Source organism: Spermophilus citellus, assembly GCF_964194105.1.
Source record: "Spermophilus citellus genome assembly, chromosome: 2".
NCBI classification, from domain to species: domain Eukaryota; kingdom Metazoa; phylum Chordata; class Mammalia; order Rodentia; family Sciuridae; genus Spermophilus; species Spermophilus citellus.
Window position 1 is genome coordinate 147,298,894 of NC_138183.1, and position 17,183 is coordinate 147,316,076.

At 46.1% G+C, this 17,183-nt stretch overlaps 1 protein-coding gene and 1 long non-coding RNA gene across 2 annotated transcripts in view; one reads left to right on the top strand and one right to left on the bottom strand.

Moving 5' to 3' along the window:
- Positions 1-17,183, bottom strand: part of SORL1 (sortilin related receptor 1) — a 162,934-nt gene that overhangs the window by 123,386 nt on the left and 22,365 nt on the right. Inside the window, exons 3-5 of the mRNA XM_081281228.1 lie at positions 14,017-14,142; positions 7,113-7,274; positions 4,790-4,857 (exon numbers count right to left, since the gene is read on the bottom strand). Of these exons, the coding sequence (XP_081137354.1) occupies positions 4,790-4,857; positions 7,113-7,274; positions 14,017-14,142 (356 nt within the window). The remainder of the gene's footprint in view (positions 1-4,789; positions 4,858-7,112; positions 7,275-14,016; positions 14,143-17,183) is intronic.
- LOC308642354 lies at positions 7,152-9,875 on the top strand. The gene is made up of 3 exons (XR_014020546.1): positions 7,152-7,290; positions 8,976-9,188; positions 9,434-9,875. It is a non-coding gene; the product is annotated as an uncharacterized lncRNA (long non-coding RNA).

Below are 17,183 nucleotides of genomic sequence, written 5' to 3' on the forward strand. Positions count from 1 at the left end.
AATGATAAGGTCAGACTACACTGGAAAGCAGCTCTGAACAAGTATCCCCAGAAAGAGGCCCCATGTGGCAGCTGGGAAGGGAATTGACCTGCCCACGTTTTCCTAACATTCACAAAGACACCAACACCAGGCGGACCACTTAGCAAATGAGAAAAAGGGTTGAAAAGTCAGGAAGAGAGCTTCACGAGGAGCTTTCAGAGTGATGACTTGAGGAGAGGCAGAGGTAACAGTCTTTATCTGGCTCCATATGGGCAATGGTGCTCAGAATAATGGAGGCAATCATTTCGAGTTCCTTCACAGATGGGCTGTTGAGAACATCAACCACATCAAAAAAAAAAAAAAAAAAGCAGGGGGAGAAAGATAAGAAATAGAAAAAGAGCCTCTTTCTACATTGGGGGGAAGACTTGACTTTTACCCTACAATCTGGACTCTGAGCAGAGTAGTGGAGAAACCAGCAGCCTGGGTCCTAACGTGGGAGAAATCTATTCTTCATTATCAGATGCTCAGTGTGGGTGGCTGGTGGCATGTTCTCTTCTCTTCCACAATTAGAAGTACTGATTAAAGTACTTCCTCTAGCCTAGAGGATATGCAAATTAAAACGAGGCTGCTGGGGTTTTTAAAAGGCAGAGAGGAAGGAACCTTTCTTGAGGTATTTTGAGATGAGTTCTTCTGTATTATTCCCTGCCTAGCTGAAAGAGAAGGCCCACATGTAGAAATAGAAAGAACTGGGACACTCCCATATTTGGACCTCCCATTTCTGGAAGTTGCTCCACCTACATACAAGTTCCTGTTCTTTGCCATTACCTTGTCTTCCAATTTCTTAGGCTCATTCATAGTTGCTTCCTGTTCTCCTTGCCTCCAATTCAGAAATTCCAATCCCAGCGCCATCTGTGAGCACTATCCTAAGTCTCACCTCCAATCCCTCAGGGGTGCCTCGCCCCTGTGCATCACATTCAATTTCAAGCTCCTTGTGTCCATTTTAACTCTGACAAAGGTGTAAAACCACTCAGGTTGGGTGAATTTTGGAATGGATCTCATTACTTCATACAGAGTTTCAAACACAATGTTGGGAGAAGAGAAGGGCATCCTGGAGTCCCTCCCTTATGGGTATCTTGCTGTCTTATGCTGCCCATCTCCAGCTCTGCACAACATAACCATTGGCATTTCTCACTCCTTCTGCTCCCAGGCTGCCAAGCATGGTTGAATAAATGTAATAATACTGAGAGGTCAGATGACACTCACTTATTATGATTCCAACGAGGATGTCCCTCAAACATAACCTGAAATCCCAATGCCAGACATGTAGATAGACCAGGTCCTTCTAAGACACCTGCATGTTTGCAGAAGGTGAAATACAACAAATTCCTAAACTTGAATTTATTTAGTGGTCCTGCTAATTAATTAATTCCATTAGTTCCATAAACCAATAAAAGATCAATTTGTTCCCTTAAAATTAAAAGCAAATGAAAGTTATAATGGTATTCCTTAGGTAAAGACTGCTCTTGAATGATACTTCAGTTATCATTTCATTAAGATCCCCAACCTCTGCTCAGGAAAATGACAAAGGGATCAGAAACAGCTTCCCTCTATGAAGGAAGTGCACAGGAGTCAGAAGGTGGCTCCTCCCTGTACCAGCTTCATCTTCACCATTCTCAAGTACTAAGGAAGTAACATCAAGACACTTAGCTTTAAACCCAGGTTTAAATGAAGAACAGACATGTATCTATATCATGTTGGGCCATTTAATGAGAACTAAAACTACACATAAATGTTGAAAGACAAATGACAAACCGCCAAATATAAATATGCACACATACAACCTCCCATATCACAACCAAAGGGCTAACCTCAAAGATATAAAAAGCTTCTGGAAATCAATAATGAAAAGACTAACAATCAGATAGAAATAAGAGCAAAGGGCATGAACAGGCATGTCACACACACACACACATACACACACAAAAAAAATGATCCTTAAGGCCAAGTAAAAGATGTTCAAACTCATTCATAATGAGAAATGCAAATTAAAGCTACAATGAGAAAACTCATTCTTACCTAAAGCATTAGCTGTGAAGAAAGACACTGTTCTAAGTTGCTAAGCATAAATTTGATACTTTCCATTAAAAAACCGGCAATGTCTCCCAAAGTCACAATTTGGGGGGAATTTATCAGTGCATAAAACTAACAAAAATCCTTGCCCTTGGGCGGCTTTTGTTCTATGAAAGATAATTAATATGCATAATAATTGTAGTCAGAATACTAAAGAGTGCTATATAAAAATGAATATAATATAGTAGGTTGGAAATAGGGTAATAGTTGCAATTTTAAATAGGATCCCCAGAAATGCAAAACTACTCTTATATGTCACGTCACACACATCAGAATGGCTATTATCGAAAAGACAAAGGATAGAAAAGTGTTGAGGATAGTGTGGAGAAAAGGAAACCTGGAACTCTGTCTATGGGACACCCACTGGTGCCGTCATTGTGGAAACCGTAAGAAGGATCCTAAGAAATTAAAAAATAGAACTACAATATGAGTCAGCACTCTCTCTTCTGAGTATGTACCCCAAAGGAAATAAAAGCACCACCTCATAAAGCTATGTGGAGACCTATGTTTATTGCAGTATTATTCACAACAGCCAAGATATGAAAACAACCCGTGTGTTCTGACAGAAAAGAGAAAGAAGAAACTGACAGACCCAATGGAATAGTATTCAACCTTTGTAAAGGAGGAGACGTGTATTATGTGGATAGACCCAGAAGACATTACACCAAGCGGAAATAACCAGACAGAAAAATATTGCATGATCTCACTTATAGATAAAATGAAGAGAAGTCAAATATAGAGTGAGACAGAATAAAATGGGGGGTGGAGAGAACCTAGGTCAAAGGATACAAAGAGCCAGGTGTGCAGAATGAACAAATTCAGAGACCTAACGTACAGCACGAGGGCTATACTTGAAAATACTCTATTACATTTGGGATTTTCACTAATAGATTTTAGCAGCTCTTCTCTCTCTTTCTCTCTCTCTCTCTCTCTCTCTCTCTCTCTCTCTCTCTCTCTCTCTCACATACACACACACACACACACACACACACACACATACATACACACCAGGATAACTATGTTAATTCGCTTCACTATAGTAACCATCTCACTATGCCTGTCTCATAGCATCCTACTGCATACTTTAAATACACACAGTAAAATTTATTTTAAGTAAACAAATCAACACATAAGATCCTGTGGGGAGGCCTCATTTTAAAAGGAGTTGTTTGAGCAGGTACCTAATGAAGCAGGGAATAAGCAGCAAGTACATCCTACAGAGGAGCACTGTAGGCAGAAAAAACACATCCTGCGGTAGAAATGCACAGGAGAAATGACAGTTCAGTGCATCAAAAGGGTTCACAGAGGAGCAACAAGTTGGTGTGACCTGTTCTGAGGAGGACAGATCTGCTGTGGACTGAGAACTGACTGCAGGACTGACTGGGTGACAGTGGCGGCAGAGCACAGGAGCAGCTGCGCAGTCAACCTGGGACTTATGCTGAGGGTGGGGCCCACAGCACTCGTGACAGGTGGAGCCAGTGAGGACTCCACACTCCTTGCCCTGACCAGCTGGAAACTGACACAGGGAGGGAGGCGACGGGCTGGCTCAGGGTGGTAGAGCCAAGGGTCAGTCTGGGAGGCCTTAAGTTTTCTAGTCACCCATGTGAACAAGGCGGAAGAGCAGTTCAGATACACCCCCCAACCCCACAATCCTGCCTCTGGAAAGCTGTCTCACACGTGCACTGCACACACACAAACTCGTGTTCAAGGTCATACACTGAATAACTGTCATGGCACAAGGGCAGAGGCAAGCATGACCAGAAATGACTGTCCTTCCTGAAGCACAGCCTATTTTATGCCAAGTGGAAATAACCAGACAGAAACATATTGCATGATCAGCCTCAATAACCTCCAAAGCACCCCGCTGTACCCAGAACTCAGTCAAATCCCTTTCTCAAGCACTGTAGATTCGGATACCAATTCCCCTTTTCAAACTTCCCCAATACCCAGTCCCAATAGAAGAGCCAGTGTTCTGCACCCAAGTACCATGGCCTCACATCTGCCCATGCCACCCTGCTCCTGTCTGAAATTCCTTCCTCCACTCCTGCCATGCTACCCCCTACCTGTTGTGCATCCTGGATGGAGGGCAACTACCTTTATGAAGCCATCCCTTCTGGAAGGCACGATCCCTCTATGGCTTCTCTTTCTATCTGGTACTTCTGTGCTTCTTTCATAATTCAAGTTATATATCTGAAATATGTCTTTTCTTACCTCCTAAACTATATTCTCCTTAATAACCATATCCATACATTATTCAACTTCCTATACCCTAAAGTATCTAGGTTTTATATTTAGCAGAGTTTTTTTTTAAATGTTATAAGTGAACAAATGCCTGAATTTTATAGAGAGGAAAATCCCCACTCCTGAGATGATGCTCTAAAAATGAAAGTTTTTAAGAGCTCTATGACATGACACGCAAGAGCCTCAAGCTTCCCCTGAGTCCCCGGAGAAGATGAAAAATGCAAGAGCTCTCCCCTTCCTCTCACGAGCGACTTTCCTTCCTCATCCCCACTAATGAGTTCATTACACTTGCAGTGCTAATTCTTGGGCCTGGAAATTTTATTCCTTGAGCTAAATGCCTCACACTACAGGTGAGGATAAAAGGTCTGTCTATCACGAGGTAGCCGGAAGTGCAGAAAGGATGTATAGAAGTCAGGACTTCTGAGAGGACACAACTTACCAAGAGAAGGACTTCACGTGTTCCTGAATCATGATCCAGGTCTGGCCAAAATCATCAGACTTCCATAGCTGCAAAGACCAAAATGACAAGAGGCCATGAGATGAGAACTGCATACAATCTGAACAGAACCACTGGGCAAAGCCCCCTAAAACCCCACCTCAACAGCACACACTCTGCAAGGGCACTCCAGAGCCAACAGACAGAGAGGGAAGGACAGATGTGCAGCTTTGCACTCTTCATTGGTAGGCACTGGAAGAAAAAAAATGAATGTGACTTGCCTTCCATTTATGGATTACCAGAAACTTATTCTACTCAAGACCAGCCCATAGTTAATGGTATTTCTTGACCAGGAAATAGTATCCTTAAACAGTGTGTAATGCCAAACTAGGGATATGGCTCAGAGGTAGAGCACTCGTCTAGCAAGTGCAAACATTTCCCCCAACACTGTGACAGGGAAAAAGAAAGAAAGAAAGAAACTTGTAATGGATAGCAGCATTATTTACAATATCCAAAATATAGAAGCAATGCAAGTGTTCATCAAGGGACAAACAGAGGAGCAAACTGTGGTATATCCATACAATGGGCTATCACTCAGCCTTGAAAAGAAATATGGATAAACCTTGAGAACCATATGCTTAGTGAGATAAGTCAGTCACAAAAAGACAAACTGGGATGGGCTGGGGATGTGGCTCAAGTGGTAGCGCGCTCGCCTGGCGTGCGTGTGGCCAGGGTTCGATCCTCAGCACCACATACAAAGATGTAGTGTCCGCCGAGAACTAAGAAAGAATAAATAAATGTTAAAATTCTCTCTCTCTCTCTCTCTGTCCCCCTCTCTCTCTCTCACTCTCTCTTTAAAAAAAAAAAAAAAAGACAAACTGAGTATGATTCCACTTATGTGAGGTACTTAGAATTGTCAAAAACAGAGACAGAAATTAGAATGGTGGTTGCCAGGGGCTCAGGAGAGAGAGGGCTAGGGAGTCAACGTTTAATGGAGACAGAGTTCCAGCTCACAAGATAAAAAGAATTCTGTACCTGGATGGTGGCAACACTGTCCAACAATATGAATATACTTAATATCAATTAACAGAAAATATGATTAAGATAGTAAAATATATGTTACATGTATTTTACCTCAATTTAAGGGGGGGGAGGGAGAAAGAAAAAAGAAAACCTCTGGGCTAGGGATGTAACTAGTGGGTAGAGTCTTGCCTGGTATGCACAAGGCCCTAGCACCAGAAATAAAAACCCTAAATGAGCCTTGGTCATCAAAAATCAAAGCTGACAGCAGACGACATCAGCCAAGTACAGAAAACCAAAAGGAATCAACTGAACACACAGACAAGACCTGTGTCTTTGCCAAAGTCCCTTGACTTCTACTAATGTGACCCAAGGGTTTCTCTGGCCCCAGCAAATGTGTATTAGGAACCATGAGACCAAAAATAACAATGATCCACCTCCCCTGGTAAACTGACCCAGCCCAGTTTGGGTTACTCCTGAAGGCAAGCAAAGGCAAACAGATCTGTGTTTTGGTTAAACATCCCACAAAGCAAAAGAAATGTTCCAAGTTTCTTCTGAACAAAAACATTTGAGGCTCCTCATCAGTCCCCTCATACAAGCTCTACAGGTTTCAGAGTTTCATGCCTGACCAACAGTCTTGACTTGGCAAGCTTTGCCTAGAGGTATAAATCTACTCAGCCTCTCTCCTTACCTGCTAGCTTTCCTTCAAAAACCTAGATGCCAAGAGGAAAATATACACATTTATGTTCTACCCATGTGCCTGCCCACAACACAAAGGAAGAATATCAAAGTTAAAGGTGACTTCAAACAGGTGGCAGGCAAAAGCAGTGTGTTTAAGGTGGGGCTCGGGGTGGGGCGTAGGGTCGGAGCACTAGCCTAGCATGTGCCAGGCCCTGGGTCTGATCCCCACCTCTGGAAAACCTGAACAAACAAATGAGGTAGAGAACGGAAGAAATGTGACAAGAGGTCCCAGAGGGCTTAGACTCCAGACCTCCCCAGGTAGCCCTCTCTGATTAAATTCCAGGGCCTCGATTTACCCCGAGGGCTAACAAAGGGGCATGGTGTTTAAGTCCCAGGGCCTGCCAAGGGCTGGGTGCCAAGTGCTGGGTGCCAAGTGCTGGAGGAGAGTGCCCGGGGGTATCCCTTTCCTGAGCTGTGGGAAGTGAAACAGTAGCTCCAAAGGCTAAGCCTCAGAGAGGAGGAGGGAGGGGCAGGAGGCGAGGTCACTCAAAGGACACACCATCCACCCAGGCCCAGGAGAAAATCCCAGGAACCCCAGACGACTGAGCTCCGGAAGCTGTCTTACCTGCTTGTTGGGGTGAGACCTGTCGAAGCCCAGGAGGAGGTTGGAGGCCTTACTGTGGAGGAGGAGATCAGCTGCCCGGAATGGGATAGAAAAGCCATGGATAGTGTTGCAGAAGTCAAAAGTGATCCAGAGGTACTGGGCATAAGCATCTGCAAAGATGTACTGCAAGAGAAAACAGGTACTCAGAGCAGCACCCGGCCAGAGCCGCCCAGCACCTCCCCAACCCATGTGCTGACACATGCAGGTCACGGGGGACTGGCTTTCACATCTCCCCATCTCCCAGCCTCTCCTGGCAATGAAAGAATGCTGTCCACACCAGGGCAGACTCAGTGGAGAAGGGTGGTGGTGGGCCGGGGGAAGCCCCAGGGAGCTTATTTAACCAGGTAATGAAGCTGAGCAAGCCTTTCCTGGCAGGTCACTCGGTCACAATCAGAGGGTAACTATCTGTTGGCTGAACACAAATGAGACTGCTGTCTCTCCCTGCATGCTCTGAGCACCTATGGGATGTCTTTCCAAGAAAATCACTAAGATCACATCCTTCTAAGAAGAGAAAGTGCCCCTTCTTGTTACTATACCAGGTTACCGGGCAGCTCTGAGGATCAGGGCAGGAAGTGGCTCTGATGAGCAGGACCTTGCCTTATTTTGCTTCTGTGACTTTGAACAAGTTTGTGCAGAGAGCGGATACAGCCTCAGAGCTGTGGGGGGGGGGGGGGGGGGCAGAATGAGAGAGAGTCAATTCACAGGTGTACTGGGGACCCACCATGGACTAGATGATGGGGTACCACATGAAAAGCCCGGATCCTTTCCTTCCTCACTGCAACCTAGCAGACACAAGCCAGTTCACATAGTTCATAATTCAAGATTAAGAGAGAAACCAAAGGCAGGGTCCTAGAAGAACCTATTCACGTTGGAAATGACTCCACAGAAGAGGTGACAAGGCAAGACTTCCACAGGGAAGGAACTTCCATGTCTGACGCAGTTTGCGTTTGGGCACAAAGGAGGGGAAAAAAATTTATCACATGGGTTTGATGACAGCCTTGAGGACCTGAGGAAATAACTGGAAATAAGCCTGAAGGGCACATGAAAGACCTGGGGGCCAGCCCCCCAGGAGGACGGTGGTCCAGGAGACAGGCTATGAACCAGAAACCAGAGCCACAGGGCCCAGCTCCACCCAAAACCTGTCATTCTAGAAGTCAACCAATCTGAAGGACTCCACCAGTGGACACACAGTCTCTGAGAATACCTGATCCAGGTCAAGGTCCGCCTCTGCATGCCATCAGCTGGGCTGCACTAACCACTTGGCGCTCCTTCCCACGTGGCTTTCACATGCTCTCATTCCTTCCTCATTCCCACACTCTCCCCAAATCCTGACCAGATGCCTCCCAAGAGCTCACTGTGTGTCCTCCTCTGGTTTCCTCCCCAGCATCTAATGTAAATCCCCACATTCTACAGAAGCCTAATTAAATCTAACGGAAAGGTAGTAAATGTTTTCAAAGCAAAAAAACTACTCTAAGCAAATGCAATGTAATAAAAACAATTATGATCTAGGAGGATCATCATAATTTTCGCCATGAAAAGCATTCCCTAGAAATAGCCTATCTTCCAGTTCCCAAACCATCTGGGTTCCCGGGGAAGGGAGTGTTCTCGGTTTGAAAAGAGTTCTCCAGAAATCTATGCCGTGGTTTCCAGCAGTATCACATTTGTGAATCTTGAGGAAAAAAAAAAAAAAAGAAAAACATCATGTTCCCAGTCACAGAACTTATTGCTGCTCATGATAATAGCTAAAATTTTTCGAGAGCATTTTGTATGTGCCAAGAAATGAGCTAAAGGTTTTGCATGTTTCACCTCATTTACTCCCCTTAGCACCCATAGCTCAGGGCCTGGGGTAGTGCTGTTACATCCCTTTTAATAACGAGGACTCAGAAGCTTCGCGTGACAGTGGCTAGCTGCCCAAGATGACACAGGGGCGGACAGCCCTTACACCCACACCTGACCAGTGCAGAGCCCATCTCAACAGTTCATCAATCCTTCTGTCTTCTTCCAACCAAAAGGTGTCATCATCTCCTGAATTCAATGGTCAGTCTCCCATTATACTATCTGACGCATTTGCCTGCCTCCTCTCCTAACTCAGTCCTCCTGTTTTTACTGCAAATTCTCTTCCCTCACCTTCCACCACCCTCTTCCAACTCAACTCTCTCTGCCCCACCCCTGACCATCTCAGACCTGGTTCTCCTTTGCAGGTCCCTTCACCTCCAGCCCTCTGCACTCTTGCCACCTCATGACTCTTCCATCCTTTGCTAACCTGGCTCATCCTTCCACAGGGCTTTGACTGCTGCCTGGAAAACACACATCATGTGACTGCTGTGGTTGTTTGCAGTGCGACCCCCAAGGATCCATGAATTGGAAGTGTGCTGATGTTAAGAGGCAGTGGGGCCTTCAAGAGGCAGAACCTCATGAAGGGTACTTGGATGCTGCCCCTAGGGGCACTGAGGTAGTTTTCACCTCACAGTCTGGTTTCCTGTCACACCACATGCTCTATATCCCTCTCACACTTGCTCCTACAATAAGGCTATCTATCATGATGTGAAGTAGTCAAGAGGCCAAACTGATGGGGCTCCTCTTCGATTTTCAGCTCTAAAACTGTGAGCTAAGTAAAACTTCATTTCTTTATAAAGTACCCAGCCTCAAGCATTTTGTTTTAGAAAAGAAAAACAGATTAATAAAGTGACTTTCACATATACAGTCTGACTTCTCACTGAGGTTCTACTTTCATTACTTTCTTGATCTTCTTAGCTTCTACTCTTGGATGGACCAAGATATTTCACTGTGTCCAGAACTGAATTCTTCAACACCTTCCCAACAAAACCTAATTCTCACTCCCTATGCCCCAAGATCCTTCTGTGCTACATCCCAACCCCAGGCATTAAGTTTTTACTCTATTCCCTCCCTTCAGTCCTCATTTTCAAACAGCCATTGGAAGTCCATTATTTTCCTCTAAAGTCTTTTTCAAAATGTGTGCATGCCTTCCTTTTTATACCTAGTTCTACTAGCATGGCCTGTGGCCCTATTTAAGACTGTGAGCAAACTGGAGGCAGACACCGGGTTCTATTCATCCTGTGTCTCCCAGGACTAGCAGGGTGTGAAACACTTGGAGGAAGGTATGAGTTTGGTTGAGTGATTGAGTAACCTCGTGGCCACAATGGTTCTCCTTCTAGACTCTTGAATCTTTGGCTTCCGATCCTACATGCATACTGCTGGCAGGTGTATGTCCCTCAGATACTACTCAGTTGCTCCTCTACTCAGACTCTTCCATGGCTCCCCACTGTTCTCAAGGCAAAGAAAAATCCCCTCCATCTTTAGATGACATTACAAAGCATTTCAATGCAAACACTCAACTCCTAAGAAGCAAATCTCCTGAGTATCCTGCACAGAAACCACATGCAGGCACCTTGAAGCCTCTGCACACACCTTCCACCTGCCAGAAGGCTCCTACCTGTTCTGCTATACCTAAAGATATCTGTGTGCCTATCCTTGAAGTTCCATTCCTAATCCTATGTATGCCAAGAAGACTTACTCCTCTGACCCAACCTCACAGAACCCCCTACCTCCACTCAACAGCAAAGTCCATTCACCACGCCCACTGGTGCACCCTGTAACTATGTACTGTCACATATGCACATGGTAGGAAAACTCAAAATGCCCTACCCTGCTCTCACGTCTCCTACTGCCTGGCTGTCAAGCTCCTTGGTGGCCAACCCCTCAAAGGTGCCCTGAGTGTTGCTTTCAGAACTAGGTAATCTCAGGAGCATCTTCTCCTACTCTGACTCCTCTGGCCCTGTTTGCAATTGCATAATATTCCACAGAAGCGCCATCCTTTGGCTACAGCTACGTTTCCACTGAAAAATACAAATACTTTTGGAAAAAATAATAAATTAGCTACAAAGTGTATCTACGTGATATCAGCACAAGTGACTTTCTCCAGCTTTGAGTGAAGAAAGCTGGAGAGTCCAATGAGAGGGGGAAGGGCAGAGAAGCGACTAGGAAGAAAGCGAAACAGTATTGGTTAAACTTGCCCAGGACCAACCTCTGCCTGGAGAAAAGCATGATCACATCTCGCCTGTGTGGAGACTGAGGCTCTGAAGCCCACTGCATTCAGTGGGGCTTCAAAAGGCGCTAGATACAGCTAGATATTGCCTGGCAGATCAGTGGAGCCTGGGAGGCTGGTGGAACTGCCAGGTGGCTGGAGCTGCACACTGGTTCAGGGAACAGCACACAGGGGACCAACAGAGGGAAATCGGATGGCAGGCTAGAGCAAAAATAGACCACAACACTCATAGGTCCCCACAACCATCCCATCTCCATTACCAGGCGGAGCCACAGACCACAGCCTGTGGCCTCCTCACCCCTTCTGTCCCCTCCACAGGCACACATCCCCTCAGACTTCCAGGAGGTCCTCTCTTGACATCTAAACCTCCCAGAGCAGCTCTGACAGCTTCAAGCACTGACAACCCAAGGAACGTTTTTTACACAGGTGATTTGCCTGGGCCTAGCACCCTGCTGTCAATGGGGAGGCACCCTGTCTGTGTGATTTTTCTCAGGAAATGGTAGGTCTAGTGGGGTGATTTGCCTTCCAGGGGACAAAGGTAAAAGTAACAAAAGCAATCAGCACAATAAGAGTCATCACTTCCTTCCTGAGATGTCTGGTGAGGGTAACAGCCTTCTCTGGGGAATTAGAAACTGCAGGGGGGGCTGCCTCCCTCCTCTACAGGCTCCAGGCCTCAGGTCCAACCAACTACCATTAAATTCTCCAAGAAAGTAGTTTCCAGCTCCCCCAGAAGAAATCTAAGATGCTTCACCTTGCATGGCTGACAGAACATGGCCTACACACATGCCCCCCCCACCACATCTCACCATGCACCACCTGAACCTCTTTTATTGCAATCATCCCTAGGTTTCTCCCCCTCCTGTTCCAACTCCGGGGCCCTGCTCTACCCCTTCTGCAGACCTGATGCTCCCAAAGGCCCTGATCCTCTCCTCTGCCTGTACTAAAGCTCTTCGTGCAGGCCGAAAACATCATCTTTCCGGTTTCCCAACTCCTCTGACTTGTGGTCTTAGCAGCCGCTCACCACAACCTACAAGAGGCAGGAAGGAAGACAGCCCTGCCTGTAGACATCTGTGCCCTGTGGGAGGGGCACCCGGCGAATCTGAAAAGGGCGTCCAAAGGAACAACAGGGCGATTTCAAGGCCATGACTCCAGCCAGAGGTAGCTCTGAGATGATGTGGAAATATAACGGTAATAACAATAATCACATAAGACAGCCTGATAAAGTGACCAATCCAAGTATCATCTGCTTTTTGAGAGGCAGAAGGAACACAGCTCCATCCAGAGACAGGCAGCACAGCCAGTAACCAGGCCCTAGATAAGCTCCTCACCTCTCATAAGCCCAGGTGGGTGGCTCCCCCACCACCAAGACAAGGCTTCACTGGCCACAGGCCATGGGGGAAGGCACAAAAAGGCCAGTCATCTGGTTGACATAGCCAGGTCCCCCCAATACCGTGTCCTTGCTTTTCATCTCAGGGGAAAACTGCTCTGTCACCCTAGAGTTGGATAAGAGGAGGAAGTCTGCACCTAACAGTGCTTCCCTCTGAGATCATCAGGCAGGGCTGATATTTAACCCTTATCACCAGTAATGACAATTCAAGCTTTTTTTTTTTTAAATGTTCTGTAATCAGCTGGTAAATAGTCACTGCCAGGAAACCCCGAACTGGCTCTACCTAAAGCCCCAAAGGTGGGGGCCCTGCCCCCAGGACTTCCACAGAGACCAGCAATTAAAAGGTTAATGTCTGGCCTAGTGGGGAGCCTCCTGGACCCAGCTCCCTCTGGCCAGGTCAGGGGCCAAGCCACACCAGTTGCCACACCAGGGTAGGGAATCAGAAGAACACACACAGTTGCTAAATAGTCTGAATGCAGCCCTGCTAGGAGACCAAGGGCAACCTGAGAAGCAGGCACAAGGGCCAAGGAGTGAGGACCCTGTAGATCTTGCTTGCTCATTCCTTTCTGGATGAGCAGAAAACTGCAGCTTCCCCTCCCACAGAATGCTTTTCCTCCTAAGGAGTTTCTCTACAAAGGGTCTTTCCCCAGGAGAAGCCACTGGCCCTGGGGAGAGCGGGAAAGAGAGCAAACAAATACAACTCTCCTGAGCTAAGAGTCACCAAACCAGCAGGAATGCCAGGCAGGCTGCTGGGCTTCCCCTCCACCTGCCTGGGGCCCAGGGTCAAGCCTCCTCCAAATCCAGTCGCCTTCGGGTTCTGACCCAAGACACACAGCCCCAGGCATTCCAGCTGGGAAAACAAAGGGCGGCACAGGAGGGCTGCCCAGTGCTTTCCTTCTCTATATTCCTGTAGGTTGGGGTGGGGGAAGTGCACACACACATACAGGCACCCAGGCACGTGCAAGCCCATGCCCCATGCGCATGCACGGGCACACACACACACACACACACACACACACACACACACACATACCTGCATGCATACTAATGGTGCCAACAAAAGCAAAAGTTCAGCAGCTGCTCTCGGAAGCCTGGGAGTAGATGGCAAATGTACCTGGGAAACATTTTTGCCACGGGGGAATCAAGCAGTTCATTGGTTGGCAGATTTTCTGTGGTTTAAGTTGGCCTTGTTTGTCTGGAAATCCTGCCTGACCAGTACTTGGCCTGCCTGATTATACACAGACCCACCTGTACTCTGTCACAAATTCCCAGGTTAGCAGAAACACAGTGGCTAGCTACAAGTCATGCTGAAAGGATCACAAAGGGCTCCGCTGCCCAGCCCCACTCAGAGCAGCAATCTTTCCAAAACACAGTCCCTGAAATCAGGAGCCTGGGGTGGACGGCTTCCTTACCCGCTTGTTGTCTGCAGGACTGTGGTAGAACTGGGCGATCACAGCTTCACTGCTATTTCCCACACCAAAGTTGAGTTTCTCTGAAATCTTGTTGAATGATTTTCCGTAGTCATAAGACACATACACCTGGAAGACAGAGAAGGGGAAGAAGAAGAAAAGAGTTGGTGAGGATTCAGGCAGCGATCTCTCACCTGCCTCCACCTTCCAGCATCCACCCTGGACCCTGAACATCGCTCCCACTGGGTCCTTGACATCATGAAAGTACTGATGCTCCCAGATAACTCACAAAGCAAGGAAAGCAAGGCACTTCTATGTCTGGCCCCAGGCTTGTCACGGACAGGCTAGGGAGTACTGCAGCCACCCCTGCTTGGAGTACTCTGCCTGTGTGTGTGTGTGTGTGTGTGTTGCTGGGGATCGAACCCAGGGACTCATGCATGTGAGGCAAGGACTCTACCATCCTGAGCTATATTCCTAGCCCCACTCTCCCTCTTTTCTAAGGCAAAGTCAAGTCCTTGCAGTAGGAGAAAAATACTGAAATACTGGTAACATCCTCATCAAGGGTTAAGTGTCTAACAGATATCATCCAGAAACAGAGAAATGTGCCTGTCTGAGGAGGTAAGGGCTGAAAATATGTTTTGCCATCTATTGAAATGTCCCCAAAAGGTAATCCAATCCTTCATCCCTCTTCAGAGAAGTTTGCTGCTTAGAGAATTTCATACTCAAAGAAAGAAAACCTTCATGCGTCTGCACCCTACAGGCCAAGAGATGAAAAAGTGCAAATGATTAAATTTCCACAGGTGAAGATATCAGTAGGCTGGGGGCATAGCACAGTGGTAGAGTGCTTGCCTAGTATGCACAAGGCCCTGGACTCAATCCAAAGAAAAGAGAAAGGAAGGAAGGAAGGAAGGAAGGAATCAATTAGGAGCAGAAGAATCCCGCTCCTGCACGTTTTGTGATTCCGTCGCATTGCATGGGAGATGAGAACAGCAACAAGATCCAGGTCTGTGCCAACTGCTTCCTGGTTTCTGATGATGCAGTAACCACGGTGATAAAAGGTAAGAGCTGTCATTCATCAAGTGCTCACTATATGCAGAGATGGTACTAACCTCTTCAAATGAATGAGCTTAGGTAACTCTCACAACAATCCCACGTGGCAAACACAATTGTTAAAATCCTTTTACAGAGAAGATAACAGGTGCTTATGAGATTAGTTACTTGCCACTGTACTAACACAGCAAACAAGTAGCAGAGTAGAACCTAGAGGAGGCTGCCTGCCTTCCAAGCCAGGGATCTCAAAGCTACTGACAACTCAAGACTATAGAGGTGGAATGGAAGTTGTCAGATAAGAGATAAGATCAAGGAAACACATCTGATAGATGACTATAACAATGAAGATAATAAGTTAGTTGGTTTTCAAATGATTTATGAGAAAGAGAATCAAGGGAAGCATTAAAGAAAAATGGAAGGTAAATTCCAAAAAAAACACGGACAACTGAACTAATCCCAGCAAATTTACTGCCATACCTGCCCCTTAAATTCAACAGCAACATGTCTGGAGGGTTTTACCAAAGCCAAGTGCTAGGCCAGGCACCAGACATACAAAGACAAATCAGACATGGCCACTAGAGAGGATGGGCATATAAACATGGAAATGTTTGCTAACAAGGCCCAGTGCAAACAATGAGGACGGGAGGCTGTCCATCAGGGACTGAACACACAAGGATGGGCCATTAACATTTCAGAGACATCAAGGTTAAAAGAAGCAAAGACAGAGCCTCTGCCTTTATCTGGGTCACCATGAAAGGAACTAGTAGAAACACACAGCACGTGTTCCCAACTATCAAGCGCACAGGAAGGTGCTGCCACGAAAGCAGCTCTAGAAAACCAGCAGGTTGAGAGCTCACAGATAATCTGAGTGGCGAAAAAGTCAAAGTGGAACTATTCTCACTTCCATTCCGCTGGCCAAGAATGGACACTGGGAGTCCAGGTAGGTTCCTAAGTTGCTCAGAGCAAATGCATGGCTTCACAATCAGGGAGGCCCCCTTCAGCTCCAATATCCCATGACTTGATGATCCACTAGGATGAATTTCTTGAGATGCACAAATGTGATCGTGTTTATATCAGGGGAGCGTTTTTCAGGACACAATACTCCTTTGTGTGTATTATCTCTCTTCATCTTTGAAAACCCTATAAGTTAGTCTTCAGAGCACCAAGAACACATTAGGTAGTCAACAAAGACTTCTACAACAAATAGATATGATTATAAACCAAAGAATCGCTGAATATGCTGAATAAATGAACAAAAAAAGAGAGTGAATGGAATGAATTAGTGAGTGGCTGAGAGAACATCATGCTCCCTCAATATCTGTGGGGAAGTGGTTTCAGGACCCCCAGAGATACTCAACCTGTGGATGCTCAGCCTACTCACATCCTCCTTTACTCTAATCATCTCTAGATCACTTACAATACCTAAGACAACATATATGCTCTGCAGACTGGTTATACTGCATTGTTTTAAGGAACAAGACAAGAAAAAACAAAAAAAGTCTGCACATGTTCAGTACAGATGCACTTGTTTCTCCCAACATTTCCAATTTGCAGCTGGCTGAATCATGGATGCAAAACCTGTGGATCAAGGAGGGTTGACTATAATTATGTCCATTAAGAGAGAACAAAAAGTAAGACTCAGAGAAGTGAATGACTACCACTAGTAAATGACACAATTAGGTTAGTTTCTTCTAAATCCGTTTGTCTTTCCACTCCACAAGTTACCATTTTGGAGAACGTTCTCTTCTCCATACTTTATGTTTCTCTGTTAAAAAGAAAGGCCACACACCAAATCCATAGGCCACGCACAAGAAGGTGTGCTGGCCAGCAGGAAAAGCCTTTCTGAGATTCTCACACTTCCAGGAAAAAACATCCTCACTACCAAAAAGCCCCTCCTCATTTCCCACCAGCAAATGACCCCCATCTCTTAGGGCTGAGGGAGCAGCTCAGTGCAGAGCGCTGCCTACCATGCATTAAGCCCTGGGTTCAATCCCCAGCACCACAAAAGAAGTTAAAAATAAAAATCTCTCGGGTCTTATACTTAATAGAAGTAAAGAGTAGATATGTAAGTGTTCACCCTATGCCTGAACATTATGGAAGATTGTTCATTGACATTCCTG